This window comes from Phalacrocorax carbo, chromosome 2 (genome assembly GCF_963921805.1).
Source record: "Phalacrocorax carbo chromosome 2, bPhaCar2.1, whole genome shotgun sequence".
NCBI lineage: Eukaryota > Metazoa > Chordata > Aves > Suliformes > Phalacrocoracidae > Phalacrocorax > Phalacrocorax carbo.
Window position 1 is genome coordinate 79776579 of NC_087514.1, and position 20961 is coordinate 79797539.

General features: G+C 44.3%; 1 protein-coding gene across 1 annotated transcript in view; it reads left to right on the forward strand.

Moving 5' to 3' along the window:
* The window catches only part of ANKRD33B (ankyrin repeat domain 33B), a 43161-nt gene extending 39185 nt beyond the window's left edge, over positions 1 to 3976 (forward strand). Inside the window, exon 4 of the mRNA XM_064443385.1 lies at positions 785 to 3976. Coding sequence (XP_064299455.1) covers positions 785 to 1635 — 851 coding nt within the window. The 3' untranslated portion in view covers positions 1636 to 3976. The remainder of the gene's footprint in view (positions 1 to 784) is intronic.
* The last annotated feature ends 16985 nt before the right edge of the window (positions 3977 to 20961 follow it).

Consider the following 20961-nt stretch of genomic DNA (forward strand, 5'->3'; position numbering starts at 1 on the left):
GTACTTCATTTTGTCAGGGGTGGTAATCTAAGCTAGATCAGAACAGCTGTTCTGGACTCAGACTGAAGGTCCATCTCACCCGTTATCTGGTCTCTGACACGTATGGAAACTTTCCTTCTATTTCATCACCCTTGTCACCATCCTCTCAATTTTCCTTAATTCTATGGTGTTGTTTCAGAGATAAGAGCACCTGAATTGTACACCTGGTGTTTTCTCTGGGTTTTGCCTGGTTTTTCCTCTATTTTTTTCTCTGTTTTTTTAATGCTTTCCTAGAAATTCCGTGTATAATTTTCATTATTTTGGCCTGTAGTGAGCACTGAGTTGATATTTTTGTGGAACTTGTGATCATTAGTCTGATATCTCTCTTCTGAGTGGCAGCGATCAGTGCTAAGTCCATTATTCTGTGTGGGAAGGATTTTTGTGTGCAGAATTATTACTTTCCATAGTCATCACTCTTTTCTTACAAGCCTGACTGAATGGATTTTTAAATGGCAGGAAACATTCAATGCAGTTAAAACTCATTATGTCATTCTTTGCATTGTTTTAAGAGAATTTCCTATATACAGCCTTAAATCTTTTTTTTTTTTTACTTTTTTTAAACAAATCAAGAGTTCAGAAAGTCAGGAACCATGATCTTTCCTTATTGCATGTTCATTTTGACACAAATATTGTAGCATGTCATGTGTGACTTTTTCTTGCAGGGATCTGCCTGATTCAACTCTGTTCATAGCAACAAAAGTGAGGGCAGTTTCAGTAATTAACACTAACTGTTCTTTTTTTCAAGGGGCAAATGTTCATGCGACTGACCCAAGCCGTGGACTGACTTCATGGGAATGGGCTTGTTACACAGGAAGGTCAGAAGCTGCCTTCATCATGCAAAAGCTGATGGACAGGCCATGCCCGGAACAGTTTTGTGATCAATATAAACCAGAATGGCCAAAGATGAAGGAACTTCTTGCCAAGGCTGCAGAGCCAAAAAGCTGTTTGCAGAGGATTTCTGAGTGCATGAGGGCAGCTGTCACATTCCGGTCTTTCTGTGGCCCAGAAGAAGACGGGGTCCTTGATCACATGGTGAAGGTGACAACAAGCTTGAGCAGTCCTTTCATTGCTCTGTCATGCCGGACTGTGTGCCCAGGCAGCCCGCCTTCTGTGGGGAAGCGCAGGCTGGCCGTGCAAGAAATCCTTAGGAAGCAGAGAGCCGAGGAGATCCGATCTCAGGACAAAGACCACTTTAGCAGCTACGAGAAGCTATTTCAGAACTCCAAAGTCACGCTGATCCCCAGGAAGAAGGACCGGCGAGCCAGCCTGCAGCCCATCAGCCTTGCAGTCTCTCAGGTGAACACCATAGCCACTAGGAAAACAAGCCTCTTGCCGCTGCACCTACTTAGACGGAGCAGCGTCAGGCCGGGATTTGTCATCCCCAAAGTCCGTATCAGCAAGGCTCCTCCACCCACCTTCCAGCCAGAGAAGGCGAGAAGGAGAAGCAGTGCAAAGGATGACCCCTATTTGCAGATTCCCAAGTGGAGATACAAGGAGCTAAAAGAGGAGCGGAAGAAGGCAGAGGAACAGGAGAAGAAAAGAGCAGCAGAGGCTCAAAAGCAGAGGCAGGTGTCTCCTGCCAGATCCAGGACTTGATTTAAAGGCAGTTGCTTAGAAGGTTTTAGAGCCGTTAGTCGTGTTATCTGACCAGGATAACAGGCTGCATGCCTTTGTGCATGCCCACTGCTCACAGAGCTGGAATACTGAATAATGGCCTTTAAGGTGCAGAAACAGAGCAATGCCTATGCCACAGTGTGTCTGATGGTGGAACGTGAAGCTGTTTTGAGGTGGAAGACTTACTGAGTTTACCTGTTTGCTGTTGATAGGAAGTTTTAAGTGGTGTAGTCCATTTGCGGTTTTCTTTTTTTCCAGTTCCAGGTGAATGACTGAGAAACAGCTTGAATAACAACATGTGTGGGAGAGGATCATATTTTGCATTTGTTCATTTTGTAACGGACAAAACTAAGGAGTTGTCCTTTTGACACTAGGCATTCCTCCCTCTCCTTGCTTAGGTAGACATCTTGCAAGGTTTTATAGTAATAATGAAAAGTTTAAAATGTACCGCAGTGTTGGTGGGCAGTGAAAATCCAGGTCTACAATTGTTTTGAATATACTAAGCACTTTATTTTAATTCCAGTAATCAAAGTTAAGACAGGATAGGTATTAAACTGTACGGCTCTGTACGGTCTGTATGGATGCAGTTCTTAATGCTGTTGTTTGTCTGTTGAATATAAAAAGGGCTGCATATGAAATATTTTTGTTGTTGAGGTATTCACATCCTCTGCAAGTATAAATCAGGGGCAGGGACTGATTTCTTTAGAGCAACAGAGAAGCTGAGCTAATTTTTGAATGCCACCGTCACCTAAGATTTGCCTCCCCCATTAAGTTTCCCTGTATCCACTATCTGTTGTCTCCTCTTTAGTCTCAGGGATTTTTTGTCACTGGGTTTAACTGTGAAATAAGGGAGATGTTGAGCCACGGGTGGGCTTTTTTTCAGGTTGAAATTTTAAGTTCCTGTTAAAAAAACCTACCGGGTTTATTGTGAGCCTTTCCATATTATAGCCAGGACAGGAAAATTATGCAGCTTCCAGAAGTTCAAGCAATTTCCCCAGGCATCAAGTAAGTCCAGCCATATGCTATGAACATCCAGACAGAGATGTAGTGTCAGGCAGCTCAGCCACTAATGTTTGGAAACCCTGGCCAGATGTCATCGTGAGCTTTGGTAGCATGCCTCTGGGTTCCCGGAGAGGGCAGTACCTCTGTCTCAACACTGGGAGAAAGCCTTCCCTAGTGCATGAGTGCATCTCAGAGTGGCAGTTCCCACAGGTTAATGCAGGTTCTTGTAGTCCGTGTTAAGGTGTCATTTGGTTTTACCAGCAGCCAGTCTGAGCGGCATGCCAAACCCTGGCAAATTCTGTATTTGCTGTATGTTTTCAGCAGGGCTGTAAACCTGATGCTTGCTGAAGAAAGATCACATTCATGAAGGTATAGGACAAACGTGAACAGCAAGTACAGCACATGCTCAGGCTATGTGTTTTGCTCAGGCTTTGCTCCCATTTGAAATGAAATGTGCTGAAGTGTGTCCTCCTGATGGTGTGGCTCTGCTGGAGCCCAGAGAGACCACAGTGGCTGCTGTCACCAGCTTCTCCCTTCAGTTAAAGAGGGGAAAACTTTTCCATCAGTTACTCCCACAGCACAAAGGCTGGCCACGGTCTCACTGAACTTGTAATGAAACTGTGCATGTCATGGGAGAAATAAATTCAGTTGATTGAAAACTAGTGCCCAGGTTAGTATTGCTAGCTAGCGTCTGCAGGGTCAGGGCTTGACAGAGGTTACGGCAGACACGTGAAACAAGAATTTTTTCCATGCAGTCTGGTCTTTGTACCTCTTGCTGGAGTAGCTGTGCTGGCTAGAATGCATTGCCAGGTCAGAGTTGGAGGAATATGCACCTGCTAATAAACCTCCCCAGCCCTGTTAATACAAAGAGGATTTTAGTCTGCAAGTAAATCAGTGCTGTGCAATTCATAGGCACCAATTTTGTAATGGATTTGGTGTGACCAGAATATAAGCTGAATGCATTTCTTTGGAGAGGAGGAAGACAATCTTTTAGTTGTCTGTGGCAAAGATATCAGGATGGATTTTTTTTTTTAAGTGGTACAGTGGATTGAATGGTTTAACTATGAATTTTTGTTTACTGCCAGCCCAGTGTACTAAAGATTTAGCATTCAGATTCAGTATCTGAAAAGCAACCTGTGCTGCAGGTGAGCACTTGAATTTACACTCTCAGTAGCACTTGCAGGAGACATACAATTGACAGGTGCTCTCAGGGATTAACGAACAGTACGTTAGAATTAGGGGCTGAAAAATGAAGCCTGTTTTCTAACCCTTTGTATTTTACTGTGTATATGTGTATAAATATGTGATATTTCCATTAAAAGAGGCATAAGCTGTTAAACTTATTTGGCAACCTTATTCTTCAGAGCCGTTTGGAGACGCTGCGTTTTGCTTTTCAGTGGATAAAAAAGCCCACCTCCTTTCACCAACGGACTAGTCAGCACCACCTGAAAGCAGTTTGGTCTCCTTGGAAGGAGCTATTGTGGGTTAACTTCCACTCCTTGTGAATTTTTCACTACAAGTAAAAGAAAACCACTACATTTGTCCTGACATCAGGCCTTGGCTGTCATCTCAGTGGAGAGACAAGCCGTTGCTTCAACGTCCCCAGCCACATTGCTCTGCTGCCAGCAGGCAGTCCCCCAGCATCCTTATGGACAGCGTGGCCCCATGCGTGTAAAACCTTGCACATGCTAGGCTGGGACGCGCAGGCACACGTCTCTGTCTCCTCATTGCCTTCCTCCCCTGCTGCCTCACTGCCCCCACCCTGGCCGCCTTATTACTCCTCCTCTTCATCACCATCCTCACCCAAAGTGCTGCATGTCTCACTTGCTTTTTTTATTGTCTGTCTGAAGTGTCTGAAGGCTGCAGTGGGCAAAGCTTCTGCAAAACATGCTTCTGGAAACCTGTGGCAAATGGACCATGGCAGGGAAGGAGGCGCGCACCTGGCTCTCAGCCAGCCATCCGTCCCCCTTGAGCTGCTGCCACTGAGGGGGATTTGATTTCTGTTGGATTTCAGCATAAATAGAGTGGTTTGGTTTGTGTTTTGTTGTTTGGTTGGGTTTTTTGTGTGTTGTTGTTTTTCTTTTTCCCCAGGAGACATCTAACTATGAAGTGCCAAGTAATACTGGCTGTACTTCAGATCACTCCTGGTTGCTCAAGCAGGATGATTTACCCCCTGAGAAACTCACAGGAGCCCTTGGCAGCACCTCCTGGCAGCTGGAGCCCCTGAGGGAACGCAGAGGCACTGCTGCAAGAGGATGCGCCCACAGAAGAGAAGGGGACACTGATTTGTAGGGTGGAGGAAGGCTTTCTACCTGCCTTTGATGCCAGGCTGCAGTCTGGCACGTTAGTGGGAACGGTGTTCCTGAGCGTTGTGAGTGAAACTGGAGCGTGGGCTGTGCCCGCCTTCATGACCATTGCTCATCTTGGTACACTGTGAGCTTTGGCGTGACGGGCAGCCGCTCATCATCTGATGCTCACTCACCGGGAAGCACCCAGACCGATGGGCTGACTTCCTTCTGCAATAAGCAACAGGGATTTAATATGATGGTGGAAAGTGAAATCCCAAGCGCTTCCCGGTGTTCTCTAAAATGATATTGTGCTCTTGTCTCTGGAGAGCAAGGGTGTCGCAAGGAAGAGACCACCAACCCCATGGGAGGTTTTTCAGACGGGAACACAGAATTACATGTAATTGGCTCCTCATGTCACTATGCATTAGTCATCCAGGGTTTTTTTATGCCAATGAAACTGTTTCTTAAGCTTTGACAAAAAACCTCACTGGGCATCTTCACTGAACGCCTTTTTCTTGCTAGTCCTGAATGCTCATGCTGTCCTGCTAAGGGACATATTAAAGCAGCTGGTAAAAAAATGACCTGGAACAGAAAAAATGGCATACAGATATGCAGTATTCTTTGAGGATATTTCTTTTCTAAGCATCTACATTTCAGCAGGAAACTTCCAAAAGCTGTGACTGAAATTAGGACCCACTATGCAGGCTATGCCAATTTGCAGATGGTCTGAACTGAAGACTTCTCTCTTTTTCTGTAATTCATGCAATGCAGCCTGGTTTTGCTAGGTCTGCTCACTGTGCCTCACAACTTAGTACTCCACAGTTTGGTTAGGTATCAGGAGGCTGCAAATGGGGAACAAGCTGGAAAGGGCAGTCGCATCCCCGTCTCCTGCCCACGTGTTCTTGCTTGGCCGCAGCAAAACTGGCATTTTGCTGGATTAGTATTCTGCCAATTTAATGAGCTAAACAAACTCACTGGAGGCAGTGCAGGGGAGCAAGGAAGGGAAGGGACGAGACAGTCTCGCTCAGAGCCAGCAAGGTGCCAGGTGGCTCAGCCAGTGCGCCAGGCGGTGGCCAAAGCAGCAAGGAAAAGCTTCCCGGCACAGGGTAGGCAGCTCCTGAAAACATCTAGCTGTGTGACACACAGAGGTGACACCCTCTTACAGGTAATTCTGTCTCTTCAGAACCCCAAGGGAAGGAGTTTGCAGATGCTCAGGAAAATTACAGCCTGTCCCCTCTCCGCTCCTTTGAGTCCTCTTTGGAAAGATTAAAGGAGCACTAGCAGCAGAGGTGCTTAGCAACTTCAGCCATAAAGTAGGGCAGAAAGATATTGATGAAACAGGAATTATCCTCACATTCTTCTTCCTTTTAAATCATCATGGGTAGAATTACAAACCCATATGGTCATTTGGTTCATTCAAAGACCTTCTTCATTACTTCGATAATTACTCACCCAGAGAGCGCATTCAGCAGAGAGAGCAGCTGAGCAGCCAGCCTGCCGTCTTCTCGAGGCAAGTGAAAACTGGACTGACAGTTTGACAGACTCTCCGTATGGTAAATTTTACAACTAAATCTTTGAATTCCAAGTCACTGAAAACTGCTAAACTAATGTTATCAAACAGTGGACAGAGGTAATCCCTGGAAGAGGGGCAAGAGGTAGTGGAGGCAGTGAGGATGAAAGAAAAATACATTCATGTCTATGGTGTGTCTCTGATTTACAACAAGATTGCCTTTTTGGCCCCAATTTTTCTGACTATTGTGTAGACAAGAGGCAAAAGCAGCCATAAAGGCTTGCTCCCATCTGCTAGGGAATATATTTTTTAAAAAGGAAGTGATTCAATTTGAGCCTCCTCAGTTCTTAGTATTCTCTTTTGAAGATTTTTACTCAGCAGTGACTTTGGACAGAGCTGTAACAGACTTGATCTGCAGCTGGGGAATATGCCTCCAACAGCATCTTGAAAATAAGAAAGCCAAATAAACCTGTCACCCAGCAGGCTGGCCACCAGGGACCCTTTCTAGGCTGTACAGCATCCAGCCTACCAACACATTATGCGTTGAGTACAAAAATCAAACTAAGAGCCCATAACAAGCAACATCACTTAGATCCTTCCTCGTGTATGTGTGCTAAATATGTTCAAGGTGCCCAGGCCCGCCCTTTGGAGAAATAATGCTGGCTGGAGGAGCTGGAGACCAGAGGCAGCCTGGCCAGAGCAGTGGCAGGCTGGTTGTAGGATACACACAGGTCAGACAACGAAAACCTGAAATCAGCTCGTTCAGAATAGGAGACGCCATGGAACTGATTTCATTATGGACATAGTCCTTAAGTGAGTCCAAGATTGCACCTCTGTGTTAATGGGGAGGCCAAGAGGTCATTTCTAGGGTGGTAAACACAAACCAGAGCTGTGAGGCAAAGGCTTCCTCTGATATAAATCCCAGAAATAAAACTCTTCAGTTACATAATTAACTCACACAGGGATAGTCCTGATCAGCTCAGTTTGACTGGCTCCCCCCAGGAGCTGTAAACATTGTCTAGCTGATGATCATGGGGACACTCTTTCTCTAGGATCTCGCCCAATCCAAACAAGGAAAAAAGAAAAAAAGTGCTCATCATTCCCAGGTACCATTCCTGTCCCAGCATCTTCTCTGCTTGCAGAAGGCCATGGCAGGGTATTTCCAGGGAAAGCCAGTTTGGAAAGTCCACCAAGGAGTAGGACAGAGAAACTGTATTCAGAGATGTCATGTTTGAAGTGTTTCTGACCAAGCTCTTGAGTCATCCAAGTAAGCAAAAAATGTAAGAAAGATACCTCCAAAGATATCACAAAAGCTGTCACATTGTTACAAAGAAGCCCTGGAGAACATCTCACAGCACATAAGAAGGGCCAGCTCGCCTTGCTTCTACCTGGAGAATTGCTGTGTACAGCTAAATATGGCATTTAAGGAAAATCTCATAAACTCCGGACCCTTTTTGCCTTGGCTGTGGAGCTGCTGACCACTGAGAAGCACAAATGACGTCAGCCAGAGCCATGCTTAGACTGAGACAGGTTTTATAATGCTAAATACGCAGAATAAGAACATCACAAACCTGGAAACTGGATGCTCCGAATCAATTCCCTAGCTATAAAATACCTATATAATTAAGTTATATTAATTATACGTGATATTAAATTAAATCTTACCTACCTATAAAACTACTTATTGGTAACATAGTCATATATATGTGTCACTCATAACAGATGCTGCATATATATGAATATCTATAGATGTTATATACATTTAGAAACGTATAAAATGTATACATATAAAAGGCCTCTCACCTGCCAGTAATGATGTGAAGCACTCGAATATGCTAATGATGACTGTCTCTAAGAAAGCTAGCATTAAACAATTGTTCTGTAAGAGGAACAAATCATTCAGGGTATGATATGGAGGCTACAAAGAGAAAACAGGCCAGCTGCCTTTTCACTGAACACTATGGAGAGCTTGTGTGGAAAGAGGCAGGGGATTCTGTGAAACATCATACTTCATCGGGTAATTAAAGTTATTATGCATATTAATTTTGCCTAGTCAGGTTTAAATCTGGCACTTCTCTTGGCACATTTGAATTTACAATGTTCGATGCCATTCTTTTATGGTTATAAAACTGTGCAGAGGTTTGTGGATAATTACTCGGCCAAATGCTGCTGTTTCAATCCACTCTCGGGAAAACAGAGAGGTTGGGGAAATGGGTTCAGGTGGGTCCTTTTCCCCTTCCCACATGAATTATAGTTTGCTACTTTGCACAAGCCCTTCCTCCCAAACAAATAAAAAATAAACAGAAAACCTCAAGAGGCAGATGTGCAAAATCGGTGCTAGCAGGCGCCATCCTGGATGCATTCAGTGCTTTCTCACAAGGCAGTGATGGAGCAGTGAGTTCTTGTAAATGAGGATAAAGGAAGGGACACAGGAACTGCTTGAACATCTCTATGAGTGTGTGTGTACGGGTACGGTATTTTTACTTTCATAGAATCACAGAATCATAAAATCGTGAAGGTTAGAAAAGACCCTTAAGGTCATCGAGTCCAACCACTAACCTATCACTGCCAAGTCCACCACTAAACCATATCCTCAAGCACCACGTCTACCCTTCTTTTAAATGCCTCCAGGGATGGAGACTCCACCACCTCCCTGGGCAGCCTGTTCCAATGCCTGACAAGCCTTTCGGTGAAGAAGTTTTTTCTAATATCCAACCTAAACTTCCCCTGGTGCAGCTTGAGGCCATTTCCTCTCATCCTATCGCTTGTTACTAGGGAGAAGAGTCTGACCCCTGCCTCGCTACAACCTCCTTTCAGGTAGTTGTAGAGAGAGAGAAGGTCTCCCCTCAGCCTCCTCTTCTCTAGACTAAACAGCCCCAGTTCCCTCAACCTCTTCTCATAAGACTTGCTCTCCAGACCCTTCACCAGCTTCGTTGCCCTTCTCTGGACACGCTCCAGCACCTCCATGTCCTTCTTGTAGTGAGGGGCCCAAAACGGCACACAGTACTCGAGGTGCGGCCTCACCAGTGCCGAGTACAGGGGCACGATCACCTCCCTGCTCCTGCTGGCCACACTATTCCTGATACAAGCCAGGATGCTGTTGGCCGCCTTGGCCGCCGGGGCACACTGCTGGCTCATGTTCAGCTGGCTGTCAACCAACTCCCCCAGGTCCTTTTCCTCCAGGCAGCTCTCCAGCCACTCCTCCCCAAGCCTGCAGCCTTGCATGGGGTTGTTGTGGCCCAAGTGCAGGACCTGGCCCTTAGCCTTGTTGAATCTCAGTGCAACAGTAACCAAAATCTGCTCAGGGCAGTGTTAACCACCAAATGTGCTTTCTGAGTCTCTCTGTGCAGCTTTCTACTGACAAAGGTGAAAAAATATTTACTTTCCAACCACGTGTGGCAGTAGGAGCTAAGGTTTCCTCATGCTGCCATCGTACTGAAGCCAGCCTCTTGCAGAAGCCAGTAATGGAGGGATGCTGTACTCTGTGCCAGCGTTAATGTGACACAAAGCACTAAGCAATGCCATTAAGTAATGACCCCGCTAAAAGTTCTGTTCCAAAACAAGGTGCAACAGCATTTCAAAAGAATATACAAATGTAGTTGTATTGAAAGCAGGCTTGCTGTTTTATCAGTTTGGCTGCTTTCCCAGGGAAGTACAGTGAAATAGTTGTCACCCAGGATTTACCCAGTTTCCGTGGAAGGCATATGTGGGCTTTGGCCACCTGGTATCCTTTTCTAAAAGCTGCAGTCATGGCCTCCTGAAGTGTATTGTTAGAAGTGAAATAAAACAACATCCACTTGGTGAGCAACAGAACTTAAAAGACCAGTCATATCAAACTAATTTTGCTTTGTTTTGCTCTCAAAAATTTGTTTAGCAAACTCAAATTTAACTAACATGCTCAGTTAAAAAAATACTTTGTGGATGTTTTACACAATCACTTTTTCACGTGGGGTTTATTCTCTGTATGATTAACTATATTAGCTTTTTTTTTTTATGTTCATGGGTCCAACGAGCAGTGTTTGCCTGTGGTTTCCCAGCCACTACAAGGCAGCCTTCTGCAAGTGCCATTTCACGCTTACTTAAGGTTTTCTGCACCAGCACTCTGGAGAGTCTGCACCTGCTCTTTGCTGGAAGAAACTCTGCCAGCTACCGAATGGCCGAGCCACAAGAACCAGGCTTTGCTGTGTGACAGCGGTCATCTCCGTCACAGTGAGTGATGGGCACTAGTTTTGGTTGTATGCTCAAACTGGTCCTCCACGTTCTCACATAATCACTTGCCCAAGATCTTGCCCATTTATGAACCCTAAATACCCTGAACTGTCAGGATTTCCATGCCTGACTAAGCTATTGTGCTCGGAGAAAGTCAAGGATAAAGTGCTGGACTTAAACTGCATGTTAGCTGTCCAGAGAAGAAATAGCCAGGTACCATGGCAAGGTCTTATCTGTATTTAAAACCAAAATAAAAAGTTAAAAAAAACAGTTGAACTGGTTTAACTGAAAAGTTAAGCTGAACAAATGTGCACAGACTCTCTTGGGTTGGTTTTAATCTGGCTAATATTCTTAATTATTAGTTATAATTATTATACAGTATGTTATTAAATATTAATTTGTTCTTTATATTAAATATTAATAGTAATAAACATCAAAGATAAATAAATATTATTAAATACTCTATATTATATAATATACTGCAATAATTATTAATAACAATCAGAACCAGCCTGAGATTAAAGCAGTATAAATCATTCACCCTGAAATCTGAGTTTCCACCTAGACAGTTGTGGCAGCTTAACTAAATTGTTTTCAATGGATGGCAGAGGGCTGTATCCTTGATCCAGGGGAAGGCACTGCCCTGAGCTCTCTGCTGACCCATTTCATTGCAGCTTTGATTTTTGCAACAGGACGGTAAGGTACTTGTTTCTCTTCTAGAGTTGGTTGTTGATGAGTGCTTTCATACACGGCAGAGTCAATAGCACCTCCTGGAACCGTTCAGTGCCTCTTGCTCCCCTGTGGTTAATTGCCAGTCTGACTTTCATTAACGTGGCTTGCAACTGCCAAAGACCCCTCCCCTCGCACAGTCCCCAGCACCACGCTGCAGCTTTGCTTTGTCATTTGGATTTGGGGAACTTTAAACCCTACATGCAGCGCCGGATAAGAACCGCATCATCACAGTCCTCCGCAGAGAACTGCTTTCTTTCCAGCAAGTAAAACACTGGCTTAATCTTTAATTCAAGGCTGTCTTTTGAGGATCACAGCCCCAGCTCAGGAACAAAGTGAGCCTGACAACAGTCGGAGGCAGAAGATGAAATATTAATCCATGCTTTCGTGACATCCAGGCTGGATTATAGTAATTCCCTGTCTGCAGGTCTCCCGAAGGCCGCCTTCTACAAAACACAGCTTGTACAGAAGCCAGCCATGGGATTTAATCGTGTGCTGCAGACAAACAGCCCACCTCCCAGACACTAAGCTTGGGGCTTGCTTGGAGACCTCTATTCCATCTTTATCTCCAGGTATGTGCTTCAGTTGCCAGATGTAGAGCACATCCATAACTGCAGCTATTTTTAGTCACTAAAAAAAATGTCCCAGCCTGTACAAGAAAGAAAAAACCACAGAAAATCTATGAACATGGGAGGCAAAATCTACAAACATGGTAGGCAAGCTCTGGCTCCTTCCCTTCTAAGCCCATCATCCCAGGACACAGGACATGCTACATTGGTTGCCCTTCTTTTAGGGGGTTGAGAGGCTTTTCCTCAGGGCAAGAATTAGTTAAATTGAAAAAGCAACAAAATGAGGTGGATGTGAAGAGCTGAGTGTTGTACACCAGTCAGCTAGGATATGACCAAGGTAAAGAGAATATAAGGTTGGGTGAGAGAAAGGAAGCCACCACAGGGGGATATGGCTGAAGAAAACATTAAGGGAAGAAAACAGATTAAAGCCAACATCGCCATCCAGGTACTTCCAGAAGCATCAAAGCTGCAGCTGTTCCTCTGTTGACACATGCTGGATTGAGTGCAGGGCTTGTTCCAGCCAGACTTGCTTGTCTCCTCTGTGCCTCAGTTTCCTCATCAATTAAACAGAGATATTTTCCTTAATCCCAAATTAACTCATAAGGGTAGCTCCTGGTTATCCGTAATTAGGGAAAATGGTGGGTGGACAAACCCATAAAACCAAAACCACATAATGAAAACTACGTCAATCAAGCAAATAGAGCACGTGTCATCTATTGGCTTTGGAAAACCATGTAAAGCTCTTTACAGGTGGTAAAGGCAGTTTGGGTGGCAGGGGCCAGAGTTGAGCCTGGGGCAGTCCCGATGGTAAGCTACAGGTGTCAAACAATGGTGAGGCCGGACACATCCAGAACGTAGATCATCTGCTGCTCATGGCTGGGGGGTGGCTGAACCTGTACAGCTTCTGAAGACAAAAAAAAGTGTGAGAGTGCTCATGCATTCCCCATAGTACAGATATATACTAGTAAAGGTACCATCCTTCCAAACCCATGGACAAAAAAAAGAAAAAAAAAAAACAAAACACAAACCTACTCCCCTTGGAGTAACAGGAAGCTGATAGTGTCTTTGTTCTGTTTTTCCCACCAAGTGTTTTCCTTAGGTAAATGATTATTTTCTGTATAGCAAAAAGTTCACTGAAAGCTTTGCCTAAAAATGCAAGACTAAAAAAGTTTTGCAGCATATACCACCATCACACCCTACTTTTCTGAAGAGCTCCAGCTTTTGGAGATTCCAGTGGGCTATTTAACAGATTTATGAAGTTATGAGAGCGAAAGCCAGGTCTGTGCAGTCTAAATGTCATCAAATCCCTATGTTGCCATTTCCCGTTAGCTGGGCTCTTCTGAAAACCTCATGCCAGCCAAGGCTACACATCAGGGAATGACACTTAGAAGGAATTTAAATGAACCCAGGGCAGGAGAAGAGAGGAAGGCGAGGCAGCAGCAGCAACCCAGCAGCAGCAAGTCAAACAAAGCCAGATTCTAATTTAACCGTGATAATCTATCTCCCACCAGAATTATTTAAAAATCCTGTTAATGTGTGGACACGAATCTTCTAGGCAATTGTGGGTTTGCACACACCCAAAATAGCCTTTGGATTTCTAGGTGCAGGGAAGAGCAGTAGAAAGCAGCATTTCCTTTGCTCGTGGCCTGCCAGAGCAGGCATGCCTGTCACATCACAGTTATCAAACCCAACCAGCTACCTGATAATACAGCTTATGAAATGAGTACGAGATACTCTGAGCATGCACTGATAAATGCTTTAGGAGAAGAGCAGATATTTTACTACTTCTAGTCTGGGCAAGATAGCTTTTTAAACAGGCCGTGCAGTGTTCAAGCATCGGCTTGTCTCAGTTCCTTTGAGCTTGTCCAGAAACGTAGCTGAGGCAGGTGATGTTTGGGTGGGAGTGTAAAAGCTTCCTAGGCACTGTGAGAGTTACGAGTAAGGATGAAACAGAAAGCAGCGAGCTAGGCCCTGGGGATCCCACAGCCAGCTGAGCCCCAGCCTTGTCACAGTACTTTGGGAGCTGCTCATACCTTTCCTAGAATTCCGTGCAAAGTGTTTCTGCTGATTTCAGTTAAACTGGTGTCTTTCGCTTGAGAAAATATCTACTGAGTTAGGCGGTGAATGCTGGGATGCTGGCAGGGCATGTAGCTATTTGAGGGCTTTTTTACATCTGTTTTCACAGACAAACGCTATTAAATTGTAACAATAACCACATGCCTTTTATGGGTAAGCAATTGATTTCCATGAAAGATAACAAAAGCTTCCGCTGAAATGGGCGAGAAATCCAGATACCTTAAAATCTGAGTCCATATTCTAAACACCCTGCTCTAGGCATCACTGTAAACACTGCTTATTGAGGCACTCAATGTGTGCTTTTATTGGGTTACTCATAAGCATCACCAGCAGAGTCACATGTGGTGTGTAACCTCATGCATTTTATGTCTGGCACAAAGTCAAAACATATCCCAGGATCCAGAACTAAACACTCTTGTTCTCCCCTCTCCCATCAGCTGCTCACCAGCAACCAGCCTTCACAGACTGGCGCCTGATGGCTGGATGCCACCGGTCCCCAGAAACGCCCCACGTGCTGGGGCTCTCCAAGCTGCCCGAGCCCTGCAGGCTATGTAGGGCAGTCCCCTGAGAAGTGTCCTTGGCAGTGGCCCTCCAAACACCTATATCAATAACATTTGGGTGTAAATCTCAGAGACCCTCATGAAGGAAGGGTAGAGAGATCATATTCTGGTCTTCCGTGCTGGTCTCTGGCTAAGACCAAGGGCTGTCCACTGCATCATCCGTATAACTGACTGGGGCAGAACAACACAGGGAGACTCACCTCTAATCTGAAAGGCTGTCAAGAACACTCAAGAACATTTTCTGATGCTTCATAAGCTCTTTTAGGCTTTGTTGGTGCTCAAAGGCAGCCTTGAAAAGCCTTTTCTTTGAGCAACTATTTGCTTTTTTCCCCCCAATGTCCGAATCTCTGCCATGCCCAGACTCTCCCAACTCAGCCAACTCCAGGGGAAATTTCTGAGCAAGCCAAAGGCACCTTTTCGGCATTACTGTTTCTCCCCTTGCTGAGAGGCCCTCATCTGGGATGTCAGCAGCAGCAAGGCACAGCCAGGAATGTGCCTAGCTGCCTCCAGGAGAGTTACATTTCAGGGAAGTGGGACAGGGGAGTTTGAGACAGGAGTCACCAGAAGACCATGCAAGACAGTGTGCCTACCTGTTCTGCAAGAACTGAAGAGAAGGGTGAGGAAGATGGGATCTGTGCTTACAGAAATGATGGAGCCAGGCAGTGAAATCTGCAGGGCATGCATGCATGCGTTTCTCCCTGTCACAGTCTTTGCATCCACAGAATATAAGCTCATGATTTGCTTATTCCAAGTGCTGTAAACAAAGTAGTCCTGCACAATTATGTGAGCTGCTTTTACTTCTTTCCTGAATGGCACCTTCCTTAAGAGGTCTCATTTCCACTCTTTCCAGGCCCAACTTCAACATTTCCAGGGTGCATTTCCAAGAAGGCTGTAGCATTTCCTGCTCAAAATATCAAGGCTAGTTCAACCTAGCTGCTGCCATGATCTTTTGCTAATATCTTCTCCAAATTCCATTTGTGTGCCTAACCATCCTTCAACAAATCCACCGAAAATGCCTACCTGACTCTCAGTATACAGCGGCAGTTTTAGGGAGTGAAAAGATGTATGTTCAGCTTGAGGTCTCCCCCATGGATGCTCTCCCAGCCACTACTTTTAGACACCTCCCACACCTGGGCAAGGTCTCACCTCTGAAAAGCCTAGCCCACCATGAAATACCAGCAACTATACCAAATCTAATCTGGGAGTTTGCCAGGCACTTGCAGGAGCCAAGCAATGGTATGGCATGACAGCCTGTCTTCGAGAGTGGCAGCGCTGGGAAGTGGGATGCCAGCAGATAGGACAGGCCTACATGTTATACACTGCTGCCTCTGAGTCACTCCAGGTCCCACAGGTTTTGCTTCCAAGTCCCTTCTCCTACCCCTTAGCTGACATTTTTGCAAAATCTTCCCGTCTCTCTTTTCTCCCTTGTTGTCACTGATGGGAAAGGCTGTGAAGCCAGAAAAAGACTCACCCAAATCCACACTGATCACATTGAAGTGACGCCCCAGCCAACTCCAGAAGATGCTATCAGCAAGCTGCACTGGGATCAAAGATTTGTTCTTAAGAAGCATTTCTGTTAAGCTTGCAGAGTAAAAATAAGTTCACCTTTCCTTTCATACTTGAAGAGCTTTTGCTGCACAGCTGATGGAAAGCAAAAAGTCTTCAGCTGTATTGTTATTAATGCCAGCAAATATGGCTGAAAATACACAGGGCTTATATTCATTGCTTGTAGCTTGTATTACCCATTAGAACTATAATGCTATCAAAGTAATATTCTCTATTTACATCAGCTCTAGCATTTTACCTTGAGTACATATTATAAGCTATCAAATGCAGTGGCCCATAATGAGCACAAAGATGCCATCTTTATTTAGACACCTTTCAGAGCAGTAGTGCTAGGTCACTAATGCTATTTAGAATTGCTTCTCAAGGTAATTGGTACATCTTTTCTTCCTAAGTGCTGTGCTTTAATCTTTTCACTCTATAATCTCAGCCTCTTACAAACAGCCCCAGAAATATATGTATTTTCAGAACATAAAGGACAATAAAACAAGAGTGAAGTTCCTGCTTGACTGTGACTATTAAAAGCATTTCAATAGTATCTCCGGGCTGAGCAGGTATCTTGCCAATTGCATTGCAGCCTTCTTTGGTTATAGGCAAAGCAACACATCAGTAAGGAGAAACTGCAGAGCAGCAACCCTGGGACTGATTTTGTAAATTAATGTGGAGTTTATATCATTCCTCAAAGAACAGCTGTGGTAAGGCTTGTGTTTGTTGCTGCTGAAACATTCTGTACACTCATTTATTATGAATTGTAAAATTAGGAAGTTTCCCCCTAGTTATTAAAATAAGGTAATACTGAATTATACAACATGTATAGGTAAAAATGTACATGTACACCTGTGTGTCATAACAGTGGTTTTTCTCCTTCCTTTTTAGTAAGCTATTTTACTCTGAAGCATTTTGTTCAACTGTCTTCAGAATAACTCAGTTTCACTCATACCATCTTTCCTTCTAGACTCGCTACTCCAGCAAGGAGCACTGCATAGACAGGTGCTCCCTCTTCCAAGGAGCTCTGTTGAATTCCAGTTCCCTATTTTTGAGATCACGGGACCTACAGGATGACAGGCTGGTGTCATATTTTGCATGACAAATTTCATTTCACTCTCTGAAGGCAGGGCTTTACAACATGTTTGGGAGTCAGCTAAAAGCCCAGAAACCAATGTTAAAACAGCGGCTTGGTAGCCAGCAAGCCGCAGAACTGAAGGTGAGACATAAAATCATCTACCACTGACATTCCTCTGCAGGGCTACACACACACAGCTCACAAAGCAAAGGATCTGCCTGCAGGTCTTCTCCATCATTTTTCAGGTTGATATGCCTTATGGTGTTTGAGAAGAGAGGCATTTGGAGGTCTCAACCTTGTAAAATATCTAGTTTGACACTCCAGGCGCGCAAAATAAAACTGGAGTTACCTTCATTCCTTGGTCAGTATCACTGAATTTAACAGGACTCTGTAAACACAAAGTAGAAATCCTCTCTGAAAGATTCCCATCCTGCATGGGATGGGAAAATAACCTGCCTTAAAGGAACCTACATCTGTAGGAATCTTAAATCTCCCAGGAGAGATCTCCTTAGATGCCAGTGGTAACATTTTTTTATACCTTTTAAGGTACTGATTCTGCCTTTTAACCTGCTCCCATCGAACAAAGTCATGCCCATTGTAAAGGACCGACCGTCAGAGGGTGACACACGCTGCATACAACGACAGCCAGGAAAAAAAATGCGTCTGTGAACAAACTAACCATACAAACCTAGGAGGGAGAATATTATGTGTCATGATAAATAGTCAGTGCCACTCTCTACTTTCCATAAATATTTATCTTAGCAACAATTGGCTAATGGTGAACCAGCTATTAGCATGCAAAGTAGAGCTCTCGTACTGCGAAGTACAGGTTTCCAGCGTGTACGTTGTAGGAGCTGTTTGGTGCAGTGAAAAGCGAGGCTGTGTGTTTAATGAACATCCTTATAATAAGCTCGATTAAAAGGCTTATTTAAGGCTTCAGCCTTTCATTCCAGGCCCCTCCAGCTGTCACAGTTGTCACATCAGCAGTGGGGTAATGTTTATTCTGTTCTGGGTGATAAATCAGGCCCTAAAAGAGAATTCTTGCATTTGCTATTCTTTATATTTCATCCAAAGAGTAGGAATTAGATAAGGAATCAGCTTCCAAAGTAGGGTGGGTTTTTTTTAATATTAGCAGCTCAGATTTAACACAGTGAAAAGCTACCTGCAAAGAGGATGTGAAAGGTGTTCACCCAAACTGTGTATTCCAAGGAATCTGATGTCACATTGCTTAATGCCTCCAAGATTAATAAAATATTAGATTTTAGATTCTAAAATTGACTGTTCTCTCTCTTTGTAGTTACACACAGATGAGAATTTTAATTAGGTGTCAGTTCAACTAGAATATGTCTCAATTCCACATCCTACACGGGTGTACACCTAGTGCTGGCTTTTGCACAGAGAGAGATAATATATTTTTATTTATACAAAATCTTGTAGGTCAAAAGAACCAGAAGTGTGTTAAAATATGTTTGCATTTGGATATTTTCCTCATCCAAATGTCTCTCCCATGCAAAATCATTCAAGGACATGTAGATTTACAAGTCAATGAATTATACTTTCAGTATATAATTAGGCAGTGGAAATTGAGGTCACTGAGCCGCATAAGAAACAGTCAGTGTACAGTTCTGAAACGAGATGATAGCTCAGTTTCTTTCCTCTCACATCATCTTCTAACAACAGTTTTACAGAGCACAAGTGGATCCACTTCCGTGCTGATCCCCTTAACTATTCTAGTTTCAATACTTAAGGGTTCACTGCTTTAGTCACAGCTCCTGTTCGCTGCAGATTTAAATACATCAAAAAATAAAATCAAGTGCGCAACATTCCACCAGCACGTGCCCGTCTGCTGGTCTTCGAGACAGAAAGCTACAAGACCGCCAGCTTCCTCAGAGTTCCCCGCTACCGTGTTACAAACCCAGCTGACCCACCCTGCCGCTGGGGACGGACCTGCTTGGATCCAGAAACCGGAGCTCCATTCAGTCCACGCTTCTGTGATGCTCCAGTATCGGATGCCAGGGACAACAGAGGGAGGTGAAAAACACCAGGCCCAAATCCGCTATCCCTCCCAGCGTCCCCTACCTCCTGCGCCTCCCCTGGCAGCTGAAGGTTGCCCGCTGTTCTGTACCACTCACCCGCCTCGTGACCCACTTCTGCGGGCTCTCCCTTTACTCCTTGACCTTTATCAGCGTTAAGAGTTTCTTAGCAGGAATTTGCTGGCCATGGCTCCTTTTGTGAAAATCTGCTCTTAATTCACAGACGCAATCACAGATCAGAACAGGTTTTTTTTTAAAGAAATGAGCCATGAGGTCTGCAGAACTCGAACAAGTGGAAGGTTAACCCTCACTGCAGAGCGATACATCACTTGAAAAATGAAATGAAGCCTAAGATTAGCTGTACGTGACCTTAGAAAAGAGGCTTTTTTTAAAATACTAAGCAAAGCTTTCAGAGAAAATACAGCAGATTCACAAGTAAGTGTAAAACAAGGAGAAAACTGATGTCCCTCTTCCTTCATATCCAAACACGGCACGTTGGTGCAGTTTTATGCAAAAGGGCATAGAATGTGTCTGTGGTTTCAGTCATGTCAAACACGATGAGATACTAGCTATTTCGGCTGCTGGTGGCATGCAGAGATTAGTAGCTAACTTTTGCTTTCCATTTTAACTAAATCCACTGTTCTGTATTTCAGGAGGCACTTCTGGTTTAAGAGGGAAGCCAGGTTAGTTGCCGTGCTCTCCAGTGCACTTGCTCTTCCATATGTTAAGAAAGTGATGTCATTATCCTTCCTAACGTGGTATCAGACATCCACTGACATCGGAGAGAGCCTAAAAAAAAAGGGCTTGTAAGAAGTTATTTTCCGTACCTTCGTGACCTGCCACTTAGCACAAAAAAGCATAAAAACCATTTTGCTGAACCAGCTTCAGTCACAACATTGTGAGGACACACCTAGGGGAGCACACGTGTCCTTACTGCTGGCTGTGGCGAGCTCACAGCTCGTTAACAGCTAAACAATTTTTATAATCCTTGAAAATCACTGTGGATTACAAATGCTTTTCTTTTTCTAAAGCCGCGAGTGACCTACAGAACGCCAACCACTCAAGTTTTCTAAAAATAGCTCCAATGCAAGCTGGGCAGCAGAGATTATATTGCAGGGCTTCTTTCAAGGTCACTTGCAAGATCTATGCTTGCAATGGCTTTAGTATCTGCATTTCAGTTTTGTCCCTGACCGCGGTGGGAGTGTGTTTTGCAGAAAATCATCAGCATCCATGCATGCCCATCAGCTCCAAGCAGTAATACGTCACATTCTCAGAAAATGGTATTGTATTATTGTTGTTACCTCTGATCAGCATCCTGAAGGGAAGGGAAACAGTCTTTGCAACAGAACTGTTTCCTTAGTTCATGGAGTGCTTTGTCAAAAACATTCCACCTCTCCTCTCAGGCTTCCCATCTAAATACTAGTGCTACCATTTTATGAAAAGACTCAAAAAATAATATACACTAGATGAAGCCTCTTCTCTGATGGGGCATGAGGAAAACTAATAAACGCATATTCTTGAAGGAGACTCAAGAACACAGCGGCAAGAAAAATACAAACCTCCACCTTCCTAAGAAAAAACATGAGCATGCCAGAGATGTGATAGAGAAATTTTGAGGATAAGCAGAATTCTTCAGGAAAGCAACTCAGGTCCTTAGCAACCACCCTTACTAATTATACAAAATACAGTCATGCACAGCACTTACC